We start from the raw sequence: 20054 nt of genomic DNA, 5'->3' as shown, positions 1-20054 counted from the left end.
ATTAAAAGCTTCGGCAAATGTTCAAGCTCCATCGTCATGTTTCGAGAAGCAGAACACTGCAGGTTAACCCCAGATTTTGACGGTGGGCAAAGTGAGAGGCAAGATGAGGTTCCTAGGAAGGGAAGGGAAGCCAGGAGCGTCAGCTGATAAGGACTCTCCACCACCGTCAACCTTTCTTGGTACTGTGGCCGCCGTCAAGAACAACTTGTCTGATCTCGTTTCCTTCTTTCGTGTCACCTTTTCTTCTTCTTGAAGGAGAGACGTAAGGGAGAGTTGAGTTGAGCAATGGTCTCATAAGTGAAGACTCAATGATCCACGGAACTGATGCAAATTCAAAGGTTCTTGCGCACATGCAAACATGTATTATTTTTTAACATAAAGGTATACCACAGAGTATTTCATAGGCTACAAGGGACATACATGGCAGGCCCCCTTGTCGTCCCTATGGTGGCATTATCAAGGGACGTAAGAGATCCTGTATAGTGCCGCAGCTAGTGTCCTTATCATGGCCCGCAGGAGGTCCTTGATAGCGCTGGAGACACAGGATGCGCCACCTCTGTTCCAGCGACACTAACAAGCAGGTGACGACACTCTGACCTGACCCCGTTGCCCTCTGGGCCCCCTTGACCTGTTCTCTCAATACTCGGGCTAGCCTGTGGTAGTGCTAGCTTGGGCAAAATGGCCTATATAAGCCAAGAATATTGTGTGCATTCTTTGGTCACCTTTGGCCAGAAGTGCTTGAGTCAAGCTTACCTAATTACCTGGTTCTTGCCAAGTTGAACAAGCTTTAGTATTGTGTAACTTACCATATCTGTGGAAATGTTCAGTTAACATCACATTTTTGCTAAAGTCTTAGTTGCTCGGAATAACATTTTCTAATGTTATAAGTTCCATTCACAACACTAAACGCTTGACTGCTAGAATTGCTACTTTATTAATAAACTTGTGACCGCTGGCCCACATTCAGCAGCGGTTGTTGAAGCTGCCCTGCTGCATGTGGCGTGAGTGATGTAGGTATGTTGTGCCCCCACATGAAGATGTTATAGCGACTCGCGATGGCCGAGTGCAGTGATTAGGCTGCTAAGAGTGGCACTGGACCTCTCTGCACTCACACGCAGGCCGGTGGTGGTGTTTTGTTATATATATATATTATTATTTATATAGTACGGGAAGGGGTTACCAGCGGTTCCCGGGTCTATCTGTCTGTCTCTCCCTCCCCTCTTTCCCCCCATCTAACATTTCTTTTATTATAAGGTATTATGTAATATTCCTGTGCAGAAAATCACAAATATAAATTGATAGCCTGAGATTATTTTTAATCACATTAGAGTAATTTATAATATCTCACCATTATCATAAGTTCATCATCATATTTTGATCAAAAAGCTACTTTTGTGTTCAGTTATTTATTATTAGTCTCCACCTGTCTCACTCCCCCAGGTGGTCGGTGCAGCCGGAGGAGTACCGTGTGAGGTGGGAGGGTCACGGTAATCACCTGTCGCAGCAGGTGGCCCGCCTGGAGCACGACCCAGCCTCAGCCGACGTCACGGTGGCCACCAAGGGCGCCTCCATCCCCTCCCACAGGATCGTTCTTGCCGCCGCCAGCGCCTTCTTCAGAGCTGTCCTACAGGTCAGTGACCAATTTTAATTTCATTTTCTGCTTCGTTAGCTTCATCGTCTCTTTTTTTTTATCTATATGTTAGCGAACTGTTACATGTGGGTCCTCCCTAACCGCTGAACATGCATTTTTAGGAATATTTAGGTTAGGTTTCTCTTCTCCTAAGTTAGGTTTGGTTGAGTTCTCAGTTTTGGTCGTTTTAAATAAGCTCTCACGAGGTGGTCCGTGAGATTTCTCCGCCTCTCTTCTAGGCTATCATGGGTAGGCGCCCAGGGAATGTTGTCCAGGCTGGGTGTTCCTCATAGGTTTCTTTCACCCATCCCCATAGTTTGTCATTCCTTCTTGTGAAGGTCCTGCCAAGCCTGGGACGGAGAGTGTCGGGAGGATCCATCTATCCGTCTGGTCTTATCTAATTTTAGGTCTGAGGAGTTGCGTCCTCCCGAAGCCTCTGAGTTTTTCTTCTGTTTTCCGCATTATTCGGTCCGGGTAACCTCCCTCTTTCTCTCTCTCTGAACGGGCTCCACAAGCTATCGAGTTACGGGTACAATTTCTCCTCTTTACTCGTGATCCTTTTCAGTCTCAGTCGTAAGGAGAAAGGTAGTGAGTCCTTAAGTATTTGCGTATCGCTTGAGTCATATTTTAGGTTTTGTGTGCAAGTCTGTGGGCTTATAAAAGGCTGTTGTCTGTAGCGTCTTGTCTGTCTCGTCGATGTACACTATCGTATGAAGGAAGGCGATTGAGTGTTCGCTCTTTTCCAGTGTAATTCTCATGTTAGCGTGAACTGTGTTTTCCCATGTACAGAAATTCAGTACGTGGTCTTCGCCCTCCATAATGCCGAAGATATCGTCATTATCAGTCTCCGTGGTGTAGTTGTAAGACACTCGCCTGGCGTTCAGCGAGCGCTTTGTTATGGGTTCGTATCCTGGCCGGGGAGAATTTACTAGGCGCAAATCCTTAACTGTAGCCTCTGTTTAACGCAACAGTAAAATGTGTACTTGTTTGTAACAACGATTCTTCGCGGCGGGGATCGTATTCCAGGGACCTGCCCGAAACGCTACGCGTACTAGTGACTGTACAAGAATGTAACAACTCTTGTATATATCTCAAAAAAATTATAGCTATAGTAGATTGTCGTTGTGTCTACTAATCCCACCCAGTGCTTTCAGGGATTGGGTTAAGGGTCTGACGACTTCCAATTCTTTTGAACAGCATATGGGGGAGAAGTTTTCAACTATAAATATATATATACAGTATATATATATATATATATATATATATATATATATATATATATATATATATATATATATATATATATATGTGTGTGTGTGTGTGTGTGTGTGTGTGTGTGTGTAAATCACGAAAATTAACACGTGATGAAAAATGAGACAGTGTCAATCCACGAATGAAGGATTGAAACATGAATTTCCTTAAGTACTTTCGTATTAAATACATCTTCAGAAGGATGAAGAATAATACATCTTCCTTCTGAAGATGTATTATTAAATACTAAAGTACTTAAGGCAATTCCTGTTTCAATCCTTCCTTCGTGGTCTGACAATGTCAAATATATATAAAGAGCAACATTACATTTTTTAACAAATAATATGATATTTTTTATGAAACATTGTGTTATTATATCTGATGACAAATATTGTAATCCCGAAATATTTTATCGTATTCTTCCTTTCAAAGACTGTAATGCTTCAGTTGAATATCCCTCATTTATTCCTATCAGTATATAAAACATGTATTCGGAATCTAACATAATTAGTTATCTAAATACTGGCGGGACCCCCCCCCCTAACTAGATAACATGTTATCTGAAAATGAGCTTAGAACATGTTAGCGTACAATGAATTATACGATGTCCGTAGCTATTGTTTTTTTAAAGACATTTACGATATCCATATCTATTGCTCTTTAAAGACATTTACGTTATCCGTAGCAAGCATTGTCTTCAAGACACTCACGATATCGGTAGCTATTGCTTGTAAAGACAATTTATATTATATCAACCTATTTATATTTTAAAGAAATTACAACAGAAAATATAAAGATAAAGTTTCATTAGACTGTAAAAGAGATAACAGCTGCGGCTCATTTAACTTCCTTTATGCAACGGAAATTCATGGGTGCGTCCGTATGAATGTTTCTGGCGAGACTTGTAAACATTTAATCGAGATATTAAATCGTACTATACTTGGGCCGCTGCGCTTAGTTGAACCAGGCAGTTAGGTTTGTTTCTACGGGCTCACCATAGCCCGTGTTACTTGGAACTTTTTGTTCCAGGTAGCGAATCTTTAACAACAACAATATAGGTTTGTTAACTGCCAGTTGAATGGGGGGGGGGGGGACTGTGAGATTGCGGAGGGAGGAGGGGGAGGGTTGTGGGGATGGGGGGGAGGAGGATGAAGAGGAAGGGGCTTGTCGTGCGTTTAGTGGGAAATAAACATCACCAAACAACAGGAAACAGTGTCCTAAAAAACCCAAGTTATTGTGCAAGTCTCCGAGTATGTACCCCACCTTGCTGTACCCACCTTGCTGTAGCCACCGTGCTGTACCCGCCTTGCTGTAGCCACCGTGCTGTACCCACCGTGCTGTGCTCGCGGTGGCTGAGCTTCAACCAAGGCCCCGCCTCTCACCTATTACTGGACATTAACATATCAACATCCTAAACTCTATACAGAGTCTACCTATACCTCTTTATTTTAAACTTCATTACATTAATTTACTTCTGCGAGGAGAAAAATATTATCTATAATATCCCCATGCTTCATACATAGTCGTATTAAAGTACTTCATTACTATGTGGTCTAGCAACCACTTCCTAGGCCATTCCAGCAGCCAGGCTTGATCTTCCTGATGTATTCTTTAGTATTAATCTTCATAATTGTTACCCATCAGTAAAAGACTGACGATCAGGCTTCTGTCACCGGTGAAGCCTCGCCATTGTGGTGATTCTCGGAAGGACTTGCGTGTCATTCCCGCTTGTCTCAATAACTTGTGCTCTTTGTAGTCTCATGTAGTATTGTAGATATTGTAGATACTAGCCATCTTTTGATGGCTGTATCACAATACGAAAACTTGTAAACTACCCATTAGTTTTTCTTTTTTACACAAGTGGGTACAGGAGTACTAACATGCATATTGTGATATCCTGAGTATTACGTCAATTGGGTAGCTTTAACATCTTTTATAAATAAACACCGAATTGGAATTCAGGTTTTTCCTTATACAATACTAGATAGGATACCCGGCGATGCCCGGGTCGACCTTGTGCTCAGTCCTCTCCCACACTCACCTCCCTCCCTATCTCCCATCAGACACACCTTTTGTGCATTTTTGGTCACAAAATATTGTGACCAGAATGCAAATCTGTCATGTATATCTTCGTTTTGCACTAATAACGAACGCTATGGACTTTGGGTTGCACATTTTTTTCCATATCCACCGACTTTGTGAGGGGGTATAGGGGCTGACCTCCCTTCAAGGGGAGCAATTGAACCGACCTTGACCTTGAGTCTCTCCAACATAAAAGTTGGACTCTCTTGTCAACAAACTTGACAAGAGATTCTATGTATACACCAGACAAATCAAGTGGAGTTGCAATAACAAATATGTCCTTAATATCAAGATTTTTGCCTTAAAACAACCGCTTCCTCTCCTCAGGGGGTGCCAGCGGGTCAGCACCCCGTGATCGTGGTGAGGGGCGCCGACCCCCGCCACCTACGACACGTTGTCTCCTTCTGCTACAGCGGCTCCCTCAGGATACCCCACCAGGATGTCTCCGAGGTCCTCAAGGTGAGTCTGGCCACACACACGGCACAAGAGACGTGGAGGTGGTTCTATAGTGATGTGAGAGGGGGGAATATAATGCCTGGGGGATATATTTACAGGAATGGAGGCAACAGGGCTAGAAATAAGTCATCATTATCACCTGTCATGAGACGGGAGACATCTCCGGTCACGCAGGGTGCAGTCGCACCTCCACAGATCTCCAGTATCAGCTCTTGATACTGGTAATGGCTCAAAAGGGCCACCATTTACGGGCTATTCATGCCCGTGCCACTTTTTGGGTGGCTTAATCTTCATCAATCAATCAACCTGTTATCCCCACCACTAACAATTATCACCAACACCACCGCTGGGATCCTCCACCTCTCACCAACCCTTGTCTAACCTTGCAGCTGGCCGAAGACCTGGAGATCAGCGGACTACAGAAGATGTCGACACAAAAGGAAGAAGCGGCCTCGCCTCTGTCAGCATCGCCGAGGTCGAGCGTCCCCCGGGCGAGCCCTCTGGGCCCACTCTCGCCCAACATGTTCACCTTCAACCACTCCCCCGCCACGCCCACCCTGCACACACGCCTTGACGGCTTCTCCGGACCTAAGAGGCTCGGCGGCCCTCTCAATCAACAGGACACACAGGTAAGGACTGGCATGACCCTTATAGGTTTACGGGTTCACCATAGCCCGTGCTACATGGACACTTCGTCCTGAGTAGCTAAATCTTTAACAACAACAACCTTATACGGGAGGGGGAGAGGGATGGTAAAGAAATTAGAGAGAGGAGACATATAGAAAAGAGAGATGTAGAGAAATAGAGAGCGAAATATAAATAAAATATTCTGTAAATTCATCATTTTTCCACGTTCCATCACAGTGACTGTGATGGAACGTCACTGTGTGACGTTCAAAACTATTCAAAACCGTGACGTTCAAAACTATTGAACGTGACATTCAAAACTATTCGAACACCGCAGGGTATTCGGAAGAGACGGTAAGAGAAGTAGACGGGGAAAGAGAGAAAGGGGTAAGGGAGAGAGAAAGACGTAGGGAGAGAGAAAGACGTAGGGAGAAAAAAATAGGATCAGGAACAGGAGTTTGAACTCCAGATTCCCAATTGTGAATCGGGAATGAACTCAACTGTACGACCGAGACTTTATAATATACCCTAGTCCGTTAAAAAGAAAAAAGAGGGATAGTGAGAGAAAGTAGGGAGGTAGAGAGAGAGAGGAAAGACAATGAAACAGTAAAGGCGAAGTAGCAAGTCAAGATTAATATTATTTTCTTTAATTTAATTGTCTTTGTTTATTTTATTTCCCACCTGTAGAGCAGGAAGAGGTGCAAGGTGGAGCCCCTGGCGTCAGGGGAGGAAGGGGAGCTCCTGGCCACATCACCCCACTCCACGCCCCCGACCTCCGCCCCTCCGTACCTGACGGGACACGCCTCTAACACTCACTTCTTCAGGAGCCACCACCTCAGCCCCCCGAACTCGGCGCCCCCGCAGGCCGCCAGGGACCTCTCCGCCCCCCACCACCTCCCCCACCCCTCCTCCCCCTCCTCACACACGGTAAGTTCCCTCCAGTTCAATTCAGCTTAAAAGATTTATTCGGAAATATATTTACATTGATAGTTTGTTTACAGAAAATCATAACAATATTTATTTACAGGAGAAAACAGTAATAATAATACACAGAGAAATCACATTAACGTGATATATCAAATAACAAATCAAAAGGAGGCTTGATGAGGGTTCGAATCTATATATTGAGGTCCGGGAACAGCGCATAGGTTCGAACCCTTATCAAGGCTCCTGTGGTTTTTTTAATAATAATAATAATTGCCACCTTTTGGGTGACTTAATCTTCATCAATGTTGTTGTTGTAGGTGAGGTCGTCGTCAGTAAGCGTGGTGCCGCCATCCCGGCTGCTGCAGCCCCTTCACTCTCCCCCACCGGCCCACTCCTCAAACCCAGGCTCCCCCCACCAGGAGTCACCCTCTCCAACAGCCAATGACAATCACAGCTTGCCCCAGACGCCTACAGCCACCAAGGAGCCCCTCACGCCCACCACGCCCACGACGCCAAGCACGAAGAGCGGTAAGTGTTGCTCACGTGAGCTGTAGAACACAGACCGGGTGGCATTCCACAGCCCCCCAAGCACGAGTTCTTGTTCAGAGTGAACATTCATGCGCGGAGCTCCTAAAGTGAACATCTGCAGGTACCCCCAGAGTGAACATCTGCAGGTACCCCCAGAGTGAACATCTGCAGGTACCCCCAGAGTGAACATTGCAGGTAACCCCAGAGTTAACACCTGTTGGTGCTCCCAGAGAGAACATTTGCAGGTTTTCCCAGAGTGAGCAGCTTCAGGTGCTCTCAGGGTGAATACCTGCCCCAAGAGTGATCTCCTGCAGGTGAACACAGTTAACACTAACAACATCTGTCGGTTCTCCCAAAGTGGACACCTACAGATGCTCCACTGGTCTCTGGTCTGGACCAGAAACCTCCACTGGAGGCTTCTGGTCTCTCGTTTCCTTCCGTGACAAGTACAATATCTTTAGTGACAGGCAAGATAAGGTAAGATTTCTTCTGCTATGCAATACTTAATGCAACAAGGTAGAACCACCATCCCTGTATCTGTGGTCCGCTGCAAAAAAAACTAGTTGTGAAATCCAAAGCAACTTTATAATAGTTTCCTTCTGCTGAAAATGTTCCGTACAGGTTGATAAGAGACTCCCAAAACAGGTGTAAAAGAGTTATGTTATAAAAGTCGTAGCTGAGTTAACTTGCAAGAATGTTCCAACATAAGACTCCCTCTCCCACTTTTGCTCAGTTACAACTGGACAGCGGCCCCAGGAAGGACTGAAATGCTGTCACTTTCATCAAAGTGTATATATAAGGGGGTTCAGGGCATGGTTAAAAGAAAAAAACACAGGATCAGTATAAATGTAGCGAAATCAGAATGGATGGACGTCACTTTTGGTATGTCGCAGGGCTCTGTACTGGGCCCACTGATGTCCATAATATACATCAGCAACCTTGGTACTGGAGTGACCAGTAATATCAGCAAGTTTGCAGATGACACAATGACAGGACTTGTAGTGAATACAGAAGAAGACTGAGAAACTGCAAAGAAACTTAATTTCCGCCAGGGCTGAGCGGAAAAAGGTCAAATGTAATTTAAATTGAAAAATGCAAGTTATCAACCTAGGGAAAAACAGCGATGCTATACACCACGTCCATAATACAATCATTGATAGATCAGGTTGAGAGAGACCTTAGTCACTGTTAACAGCAACCTGAGGCCGAGACAACAATGTCTCAAAACATGAAATAAAGCAAACAGGGCGCTGGGATTTATAGTAAGACACTTCAGCAACAGAGGCACAAGTACAATCCTTCAGGTATATCTAGCACTGGTGTAGCCCCACTGGTCGACGTACTATAGAATGACCATTGACTTGACAAAGAAAATCAGCCCGTCCTCCAAAAATGGGGTGGTAAATGTAAGGAGACAAATAAGTGCAATTATGTACTATTCATAGCAGTTAGAAATTGTACTTATTTTCACTTAGTATTAAATCGTACTGTCAAATATATTGTGAATATTTGAGTTTACCCCAAAAACTGAATAGAAAACCACACCCTCACCTAACCGTCTTAGTTTTTGAAGATAATAATTTTATTGCTTCTTAATTACAATTAGTACTTAACTTATAGCTGTATTGATATTACAGTTTTATAAAACTAATAAAACAAAACTAAAATATATCAATAAATTGTAAAGTAACTAAGGATATTTTAAAATTTTGTATAAAATCTATATTGTTTAATAAACCTGAAAAAGAAATTCCTGATATTTAAAACTTGTGTATTGCTAATTGAAATTGAAAACTGCATCCTAAAATTCTGAGTGTGTTAACAGAAAACGAGGAGATTTAAATCGGGGGAGGGAGTTGGGTAAATGTAACAGCCCCATAAGTACAATTATGCACTGGTTATGACAGTACGAAAGTGTACTTATTACACTTAGTATTAAATCGTACTGTCAATTCGGAGGATGGGTTGAAGAAAATACAGTGAAGGATGACAAGGCTGATACCTGGTATCGTTGACCTTTCCTAGGGAGACAGATTGAAGTGTCACAATCTGCACTCGCCAGAGGCACAGGACAAGAGGGATATGATCGAGGCCTTCAAGTGGGTTCGAGGCATCAACAAACGGGTATATAAACAGGATTATGAAACTCTTGGAATAGCTCAGGGTTGTAGAATGGACTATTAGCTAGCATCATAGAGACAAACAGTTTAATAGGTTTCTTTAATAGACTGTGTAAGTACGCGGATGAGAGAGCATAGTTATTTGGATGAGAGGGGATAGGTATATGGATGAGAAGGTGTGGATATAAAGGGGGACCGAATAGTATGACCCGTGATCTACTGCGCTGCTCCCTAATTCTTATGTGCATAGGTACTCAGGTTGGGCGCTTGCTAAGTGTCGAGTTAAAACTCGTGGCTGCAGCGTATGGCACTTGCGGACCTTCGCACACAAAATTTAGACTCCCATGTCGTCTTCAGTCTCGCTTCCTCCTCTCTACGTCACGTTCTTCCGCTCCCTTTGTCTCCCACCTCTCGCTGTTTTCCCCTTTTCTTCTCTTTCCTTTGTTGGTGCTTACTTAATCCACTTTTCTGCTACTTCCCCCTTTCATTATACTCACTTTCTCCCTCGCAAACGTCGCGCTACATTTCTTCACCAACCCCTTCCTCCTCCTCCTCTCTTCAGGCACGGGAGACATCTCCCGTCACGCAGGGTGCAGTCGCACCTCCACAGATCTCCAGTATCATCTATTGATACTGGTAATGTCTCAAAAGGGCCACCACTTACGAGCTATTCATGCCCGTGCCACCTTTTGGGTGGCTTCATCTTCATCTTAACACATTCATAAGGGAGACATCTCCCGTCACGCAGGGTGCAGTCGCACCTCCACAGATCTCCAGTATCATCTATTGATACTGGTAATGTCTCAAAAGGGCCACCACTTACGAGCTATTCATGCCCGTGCCACCTTTTGGGTGGCTTCATCTTCATCTTAACACATTCATAAGGGAGACATCTCCCGTCACGCAGGGTGCAGTCGCACCTCCACAGATCTCCAGTATCATCTATTGATACTGGTAATGTCTCAAAAGGGCCACCACTTACGAGCTATTCATGCCCGTACCACCTTTTGGGTGGCTTAATCTTCATCAATCAATCAATCTCTTCAGTTCCCCACCAACTTAGTCTTGCATATTCCTCCCTCAGAGAGCGGGACCCGGGGTCCGGGGTCGACCAGCAGCGGGTCGAGGGTGCTACTCTGGAGGTTCCTGCTCGACCTCCTCCACAACCCACACTACACCCCCATCTACATCCGCTGGCTCGACCGCCCGGCCGGCATCTTTAGGTAAGACAAACTCCAACTTGAGCACATATCTAATGCCTGCACCGAGGCATTCTTATCTTCAAGACCCTTATCATATGTTTAAAAAGTTATGATTTACATTCATAGATGTCGCTGCAATCGACGAAAACAAAATATTTAGCAAAAAATAATGTTCTTATGTTCTTATATGAGTGGGATTGGGTGGTTATAGATAGGAGCTGCCTCGTATGGGCCAATAGGCCTTCTGCAGTTGCCTTTGTTCTTATGTTCTTATGTTCTTAAATGGACATGTGTTTAAAGCTTGTTTGGTCATCAATTTAATAAACTTTTTGTTTGCATCTTTCATATCCTCGATTGAAATGTTGATTTTTATTAATTACCTCGTGAGAGTGTAGTGAAGACAAATGCTGAGAGAAGAACTGCTTTCAGGATCATGGAGTCGGACATGGTGGCTCAGCTGTGGGGCCGAGCACGCAAGAACACCAACATGAACTATGAGAAAATGTCACGAGGCATGCGGTGAGTGTGTTGTTGTTGTTGTGTGGTGTTGTTGCTGGGTGTTGTTGTTGTTGTGTGGTGTTGTTGTGTGGTGTTGTTGTGTGGTGTTGTTGTGTGGTGTTGTTGTGTGGTGTTGTTGTGTGGTGTTGTTGCTGAGGTGGTGTTGTTGTTGTGTGGTGTTGTTGTGTGGTGTTGTTGTGTGGTGTTGTTGCTGAGGTGGTGTTGTTGTTGTGTGGTGTTGTTGTGTGGTGTTGTTGCTGAGGTGGTGTTGTTGTTGTGTGGTGTTGTTGTGTGGTGTTGTTGTGTGGTGTTGTTGTGTGGTGTTGTTGTGTGGTGTTGTTGTGTGGTGTTGTTGTGTGGTGTTGTTGTGTGGTGTTGTTGTGTGGTGTTGTTGTGTGGTGTTGTTGCTGAGGTGGTGTTGTTGTGTGGTGTTGTTGCTGAGGTGGTGTTGTTGTTGTGTGGTGTTGTTGTGTGGTGTTGTTGTGTGGTGTTGTTGTGTGGTGTTGTTGTGTGGTGTTGTTGTGTGGTGTTGTTGTGTGGTGTTGTTGTGTGGTGTTGTTGTGTGGTGTTGTTGTGTGGTGTTGTTGCTGAGGTGGTGTTGTTGTTGTGTGGTGTTGTTGTGTGGTGTTGTTGTGTGGTGTTGTTGTGTGGTGTTGTTGCTGGGTGTTGTTGTGTGGTGTTGTTGTGTGGTGTTGTTGCTGAGGTGGTGTTGTTGTTGTGTGGTGTTGTTGTGTGGTGTTGTTGTGTGGTGTTGTTGCTGAGGTGGTGTTGTTGTTGTGTGGTGTTGTTGCTGGGTGTTGTTGCTGGGTGTTGTTGTGTGGTGTTGTTGTGTGGTGTTGTTGCTGAGGTGGTGTTGTTGTTGTGTGGTGTTGTTGTGTGTTGTTGTTGTGTGGTGTTGTTGCTGAGGTGGTGTTGCTGTTGTGTGGTGTTGTTGTGTGGTGTTGTTGTGTGTTGTTGTTGTGTGGTGTTGTTGCTGAGGTGGTGTTGTTGTTGTGAGGTGTTGTTGTGTGGTGTTGTTGTGTGGTGTTGTTGTGTGGTGTTGTTGTGTGGTGTTGTTGTGTGTTGTTGTTGTGTGGTGTTGTTGTGTGGTGTTGTTGTGTGGTGTTGTTGTGTGGTGTTGTTGCTGAGGTGGTGTTGCTGTTGTGTGTTGTTGTTGTGTGGTGTTGTTGTGTGGTGTTGTTGTGTGGTGTTGTTGTGTGTTGTTGTTGTGTGGTGTTGTTGTGTGGTGTTGTTGCTGAGGTGGTGTTGTTGTTGTGTGGTGTTGTTGTGTGGTGTTGTTGTGTGGTGTTGTTGTGTGGTGTTGTTGTGTGGTGTTGTTGCTGAGGTGGTGTTGCTGTTGTGTGTTGTTGTTGTGTGGTGTTGTTGTGTGGTGTTGTTGTGTGGTGTTGTTGTGTGTTGTTGTTGTGTGGTGTTGTTGCTGAGGTGGTGTTGTTGTTGTGTGGTGTTGTTGTGTGGTGTTGTTGTGTGGTGTTGTTGTGTGGTGTTGTTGTGTGGTGTTGTTGTGTGTTGTTGTTGTGTGGTGTTGTTGCTGAGGTGGTGTTGCTGTTGTGTGGTGTTGTTGTGTGGTGTTGTTGCTGAGGTGGTGTTGTTGTTGTGAGGTGTTGTTGTGTGGTGTTGTTGTGTGTTGTTGTTGTGTGGTGTTGTTGCTGAGGTGGTGTTGTTGTTGTGAGGTGTTGTTGTGTGGTGTTGTTGTGTGGTGTTGTTGCTGAGGTGGTGTTGTTGTTGTGAGGTGTTGTTGTGTGGTGTTGTTGTGTGGTGTTGTTGCTGAGGTGGTGTTGTTGTTGTGAGGTGTTGTTGTGTGTTGTTGTTGTGTGGTGTTGTTGCTGAGGTGGTGTTGTTGTGTGGTGTTGTTGCTGGGTGTTGTTGTGTGGTGTTGTTGTGTGGTGTTGTTGTGTGGTGTTGTTGTGTGGTGTTGTTGTGTGGTGTTGTTGTTGTGTGTTGTTGTTGTGAGGTGTTGTTGTGTGGTGTTGTTGCTGGGTGTTGTTGTGTGGTGTTGTTGTGTGGTGTTGTTGTGTGGTGTTGTTGTTGTGTGGTGTTGTTGTGTGGTGTTGTTGTGTGGTGTTGTTGTGTGGTGTTGTTGTTGTGTGGTGTTGTTGTTGTGTGGTGTTGTTGTTGTGTGGTGTTGTTGTGTGGTGTTGTTGTGTGGTGTTGTTGTTGTGTGTTGTTGTTGTGAGGTGTTGTTGTGTGGTGTTGTTGCTGGGTGTTGTTGTGTGGTGTTGTTGTGTGGTGTTGTTGTGTGGTGTTGTTGTGTGGTGTTGTTGTGTGGTGTTGTTGTGTGGTGTTGTTGTGTGGTGTTGTTGTTGTGTGGTGTTGTTGTTGTGTGGTGTTGTTGTTGTGTGGTGTTGTTGTGTGGTGTTGTTGTTGTGTGGTGTTGTTGTGTGGTGTTGTTGTTGTGTGGTGTTGTTGTGTGGTGTTGTTGTTGTGTGGTGTTGTTGTTGTGTGGTGTTGTTGTTGTGTGGTGTTGTTGCTGAGGTGGTGTTGTTGTGTGGTGTTGTTGTGTGGTGTTGTTGTGTGGTGTTGTTGTTGAGGTGGTGTTGTGTGGTGTTGTTGTGTGGTGTTGTTGTGTGGTGTTGTTGTGTGGTGTTGTTGTTGTGTGGTGTTGTTGTTGTGTGGTGTTGTTGTTGTGTGGTGTTGTTGTTGTGTGGTGTTGTTGTGTGGTGTTGTTGTTGTGTGGTGTTGTTGTGTGGTGTTGTTGTGTGGTGTTGTTGTGTGGTGTTGTTGTTGTGTGGTGTTGTTGTTGTGTGGTGTTGTTGTTGTGTGGTGTTGTTGTTGTGTGGTGTTGTTGTTGTGTGGTGTTGTTGTTGTGTGGTGTTGTTGTTGTGTGGTGTTGTTGTTGTGTGGTGTTGTTGTTGTGTGGTGTTGTTGTTGTGTGGTGTTGTTGCTGAGGTGGTGTTGTTGTGTGGTGTTGTTGTGTGGTGTTGTTGTGTGGTGTTGTTGTTGAGGTGGTGTTGTTGCCGGAGTGTTGTGCGTTATTGTTGTTGCCGTGTATAATAATAATTATAATAATAATAATAATTAATAATGACAAAGAAATCCCATTAAGGTGCTGTATGAATGAGAAAATCAGTAGGAGCCGTGAGGGCGATTCGAAACTGCCACACTGGGTACTCCCAAGCACACACCTCAGACCACTTAACCACGACATGCTCAAAAGCAACCAATTCATTGATACTGTCACGTTAATGTGATAATGATGACAATGATGTAGTGAGATGTTATTTCGAAGTTACAATTCCTCTTCAGTGGTGTGTTAGCGGCGATGTAACGATGTGTTAGCTATCGTGGGAGAGACAGGAAGTGGAGTGTGAGCAAAAAATAAGTGTTTACAATGCTCTAAACCCGATTTTACTTCTTAAATTAACCATTTTTCACTCCCCTGCTGCCAGCTGAGCCTGCACCATTAACCCAGTTCTCGGGGTAAACAGTCGTGTTCCTCCTCTCCTCTACAGGACCTACTACAAGAGGGGCATCCTCTTCCACATCGACGGGACGAAGCTCATCTACAAGTTCAACACGAGCGACGCGGAGATCCAGCAGCGGATGCGCTACTATGACCTTACTCTTAAGTCCGAACTCCCTTCTACGGACCAGGTACATCATATGCCTACCGGCTCCCGTGTGTTCTCACAGATTTGTACTCGCTTGTTTATACCTGTAGGATCGAGTTTTAGTTCTCGGAGCCCCCCTTTTCAGCCGCCGGTTGTCTAATCAATGAGTCTTGACCTATATATGATGCAATGACTCCTATATGTGAGGTATATGTGACGTAGGTGGTGTACCGTTCGTTGCCTTGGCACTAAAGTAATCTCTCTCGTTCCAGGCAGGGTCCAGCTTCCTGGTGTCTCCCAACTTGTCCAGCCTGAGCGGTCTCTCCAACCTGAACTGTCTACCCATGACTTCTACGGCCTCCATGGAAAGCCTGTACAGTCCGCTCCTGCGAGACATGCCCAGCCTGCATCCTAGCCTTCTCTACGACCCTTACCTCTCCTTGTTCAGGCCCTCGAAGAGAGAGCTGTGCTAACTTACACCCCTAAGACATCCCTCTAGTTAAACGACCTCCGTTACGGGCTGCTCAAGTCCTGAGGGGGTCTCGGACACGTGTTCCATGTGTCCTGTTTGGGGGGATTCTCACTTCCAGGAAGATGAGCAAAGGGACTCAAAAAGATTCCAAGAAGATGATCAAAGGGACTCAAAAAGATTCCAAGAAGATGATCAAAGGGACTCAAAGGGATTCCAGGAAGATGATCAAAGGGACTCAAAGGGATTCCAGGAAGATGATCAAAGGGACTCAAAGGGATTCCAGGAAGATGAGCAAAGGGATTCCAGGAAGATGATCAAAGGAGCAAAGGTTCCTGAAACTAACTACCAGCGGGGATACTTCTTTCGTTCTCCATAAGGCATTTTCTAGAGATGTTCATCCCCCCCCCCCTTAAGGTTCCGCGTGGTGGATGAAAATGGTTACATCTCCCTCAGAAGGAACTCCTGCGACGAAGCAGTCTCAAGAACACTATCGTCAAGGCTCTATAGAACCCCAAACAACACTCTAATGGAAGTCCTGGAGAGGGTGACATGATAATTTAGGTAATGTTGAGGTAATGACTTAGTGTAAACAGGAACTCTGCCTCCAGCGGAGAAACAAAAGCTGCAGAATGCTTGATTTTGCTATTTTTTAAGCCGCAAGCGTTAGTAAGAAGGAATCTTTTTCTAGCTTGGCGACTTGTACAGTACAATGCTCAAATCTGATCTCCTCAAGTTGTATTAGTAGGATTGTCAGATGTAGCCAATAGTAGTAAGTTTATTTTAAGGGCTGTGAGACGCCAAACAACTGAAGCTCAATTATACTAGTTCAAATGGAGCTTTTTCCCTGTGTTTGTCGGTGGAAACTTTCCTGATACTCGTGTAATGTATGTTATAGTAACCTCATCTGGTCACATAGTGTTATGTGTGTGATGTATGCCCTAACTTGGGTCAGTAATGTGTGTGATGTATGCCCTCATCTGGGTCACACAAGAGTAATTAATAATGTAATGACCTTATCCGGACCATACAGAGTAATGTACAAAATAGTGGCTTTATTTAGAGGAAAGTCTCTAAATTCATTTCATTCAGTATCCAGCCGATCTCAGACCAAAATGTCTTCTTAACATAATGTTTCCTCAAAGTTGCTCTAATGGATACTTCCTTATTAAACAACGTAGTACGTTAGCTAATGAGGTAAGCCTACAATATAATGAGTTCTCAAACTTCCAGTGTGTGTGTGTGTGTGTGTGTGTGTGTGTGTGTGTGTGTGTGTGTGTGTGTACTTACCTAATTGTGCTTGCGGGGGTTGAGCTCTGGCTCTTTGGTCCCGCCTCTCAACCGTCAATCAACTGGTGTACAGATTCCTGAGCCTATTGGGCTCTATCATATCTACATTTGAAACTGTGAATGGAGTCAGCCTCCACCACATCACTTCCTAATGCATTCCATTTGCTAACTACTCTGACACTGAAAAAGTTCTTTCTAACGTCTCTGTGGCTCATTTGGGTACTCAGCTTCCACCTGTGTCCCCTTGTTCGCGTCCCACCAGTGTTGAAAAGTTCGTCCTTGTTTACCCGGTCGATTCCCCTGAGGATTTTGTAGGTTGGTTGTGTGTGTGTGTGTGTGTGTGTGTGTGTGTGTGTGTGTGTGTGTGTGTGTGTGTGTGTGTGTGTGTGTGTGTGCGTGTGTGTGTTGGGGTGACGGCCTGTGGTGCGCGCTGTGTGACTGGCACTGTAAGTGCCTGAGTGAGGGGGCTATGGTATGTTCTCTATGGCTCTGGTACTAAGAATGTTTCACTGTACGTGTGGCACTACCTAGTCTCTCTTCACTGTATAACATAATATATTAAGATAACAATGTATGTTTGTTTTATTTTTACCTTGCATATAACCCCTATCAATCTGCTAGTTGTGTTAGGCGTATCTGAAGTGACTATTATATTGTCAAGTCTTTCTGATGTGTTTTAGTAAGCCTCCCAATATATATATTATTTTTTTAATTAAGATATTTACATTTCAATTAAAAATTCATAACGTTTCAAATACTCATTAGTATTCATCATTAGATTCTAAAATACAGAAGCTGTAAATGTCAAAACATTGCTCGATAAAATCACCAGGGCAAATAGGGGACAATTGACAAGCCGCTGGCTTCGTATCCTCACTGAGAGATAGTGACCCTCTGGTAAATTCAGGTATATCTTAGCTAATTAAATAATCCTGAAATCTCCGTGGCGCAGTGGTAAAGCGCGCGCCCAACACGGCTCTTTGCCAGCGCTGTGACCTGCCGCCCGGGAAGAACTGACCGGGCGACAATCCTTAACTGTTGACCCAGCAGAGAAATGGTTGTTTGGCCTATTTGGCGGGTCGTATTCCAGGGAAGAAATTAGGATTAAGGGCCTGCTCGAAACGCTATGTATGCTAATGGCTTTACAAGAATTCACAAGAATCTACTTTACGAGAAAGAAGAACTCTTTTTATATATAAATACAAAAAAATACAAAAAAAAAAATACGCTGACGAATCTTGTGAGCGTTGAGACTTGTATCTGGCATAATTAAAATATTAACTTAAATAATCCGTTTGTTAAACAATATATGATATTCAGATCTATAAACTACTTTAGAAAGGCCTCTAATGCACATATAAATATTAATTTACACACTCCTGGCGCTATATGCTAGGAATTTCAATATGGCGTTCAAATAATTTTAGGCAGAGGGTCTCTGGGGTCGGTTGAACGCTTCCGGGTCATCGACTACCCGCCAGTCGTCAGGAAGCAGCGGCGGCGTGAGTATGTCGCTCCCGTGTAGGTAAGGCTGATCAATTTTTTTTTTTTTTTTTTTTTTTTTTTTTTTTTTTTTTTTTTTTTTTTTTTTTTTTTTGCTATCTGAGCAGTTGGGAGGTAGCATGAATATATAGTCTACCTCCATCTACAATGCTTAATGCATTATACATTTGTTCCCTATTATAACATTGAGTTTTAGTAATGTCTCCGAAGGTCAGTTTCCGTATTTTTTTTTTTTCATCCGGGTTCTGTAGTATTCAAATGTTGGTGTTCCACTAATGCTAAATAGTCCGTCCTCTCTCAGATATTGTGGAAGATTTTGAGGATCATGATTTGCCAATATTATATGGGTAGGATATTACGTAGAATACACTTCCCCATAGTGTTAAACCACCCCGTCGTCAGGCTAGGCTCGTTAACGCGGCGGTCGACCCCTGCCTCCACCTCCCAAGACGCATATGTTATAGACTTAAGAAGACTTGTTATAGAAGTTAATAGTTTAAAAACTAAGTTTAGTGACAAGCGACAGTCCAGTGCACTGCAATAGTTGAACAACTTCCCAACAGGAAGGAGCGGGGACACCCCTCCAGGAACTGAATTTACCCGAGGCGAGAGCCACTAATACTAGTGGCCTCGATGAGGACAGTAAGCCGGCAGCTTGTTAAAGTCCCCGCATTTGCCCTGATGATCTTTTCCAGCTGTATTTTAAAACCCAGCAGAGTTTTGGCGTTTACGGTTTCGGCGGGTAGGCGGTTCCACGGATTTACAACCCTATGGGTGAAAAAGCATCTCCTGTTTTCTGTCCAATATTCTGGCTTGTTGAGTTTGAACCCGTTGCTCCTTGTTCATGTAACATCTGACCTTTTGAAGACATTGTCCTGATCGACATCCTCCAATTTGTTGAGAATTTTATAGGTTTCTATGAAGTTCGCCCTGTCATGCCTGGTTTGTGGTGGTGTTAGCCCTGTGGCCCTCAACCGTTCCTGATACGAGAGATGACTAAGCGCTGGTATGATTTTTGTCGTAAGACATAGCTCCACAGCTCTGGTAAGACATGGCTTCAGAACAGCTATGTCTTTCTGAAGATGAGGTCTCCATGCCTGGATGCAATAATTCATGTGGGGGTGCACCAGAAACTTAAACAATTGAAGGTCAACTTTCTTTTCCTTGAAGGTAAAGGTACGCGTGATTATTCCCAGGGTTTGGTTTGCTTTTTTACTGCCGTTACGGGTTGTGCACGGTCGGGCTTCGGTTCGTGCATGGTGATGCTTCAGATGTTTGTTTGATGTTGTTTATTTTGAATTGTTTGTTTGGTTCATTCATGCTAGGCTTTCGGTTACACAACTGGTCGGTGTCTAGTTACTTAACTGGTCGGGCGCCGGTTACATAACTGTTCGGGCTATATAGGGGTGTCACTAGGCTTCGGGTTGTGGGTATTCAGGCTTCGGTTCGTGCATGGTTGTGCTTCAGAGGTTTTGTTTAGTTCGTCCATGCTAGGCTTGCAGTTACACAACTGGTCGGGGTTTGGTTACACAACTGGTCGGGGTTTGGTTACACAACTGGTCGGGCTTCGGTTACACAACTGGTCGGGCTCCGGTTACAAAACTGGTCGGGCTCCGGTTACACAACTGGTCGGGCTCCGGTTACGTAACTGGTCGGGCTCCGGGGGTGTCACTTGGGCTTCGGGTTGTGCATGATCGGGCTCTGATTCGTGCATGGTTGTGCTCCAGGGGTTATTTGTATACTTGTGTTCCAGGTTTGTTTGCTAGGGCTCCATAGCTGGTTTCTAGGGCAAGTGGAGGGTTGTAGGTAGGGCTAAGGCAATTTTTGTTTGGTCGAGCGAGAAATGGAGTTTGGTTGGGCTCTGGGGCTGTTTAGCTTGGTGGAGTTGGATGAGATGTATACTTGCTAGGCTTGCGGTTACAC

The 20054-nt window shown here is 44.5% G+C and overlaps 1 protein-coding gene across 1 annotated transcript in view; it reads left to right on the top strand.

The window, feature by feature from the left end:
- The window catches only part of LOC123763642 (protein abrupt), a 29189-nt gene extending 11989 nt beyond the window's left edge, over positions 1-17200 (top strand). The window contains exons 2-10 of the mRNA XM_045750898.2: positions 1441-1630; positions 5291-5422; positions 5809-6048; positions 6734-6973; positions 7291-7501; positions 10706-10844; positions 11253-11342; positions 14771-14912; positions 15142-17200. Coding sequence (XP_045606854.2) covers positions 1441-1630; positions 5291-5422; positions 5809-6048; positions 6734-6973; positions 7291-7501; positions 10706-10844; positions 11253-11342; positions 14771-14912; positions 15142-15342 — 1585 coding nt within the window. The 3' untranslated portion in view covers positions 15343-17200. The remainder of the gene's footprint in view (positions 1-1440; positions 1631-5290; positions 5423-5808; positions 6049-6733; positions 6974-7290; positions 7502-10705; positions 10845-11252; positions 11343-14770; positions 14913-15141) is intronic.
- Positions 17201-20054: the final 2854 nt, after the last annotated feature.

Source organism: Procambarus clarkii, chromosome 52, assembly GCF_040958095.1.
Source record: "Procambarus clarkii isolate CNS0578487 chromosome 52, FALCON_Pclarkii_2.0, whole genome shotgun sequence".
NCBI lineage: Eukaryota > Metazoa > Arthropoda > Malacostraca > Decapoda > Cambaridae > Procambarus > Procambarus clarkii.
Note: the sequence above shows the minus strand (reverse complement) of the source record. Positions and strands in the feature narration are given on the sequence as shown.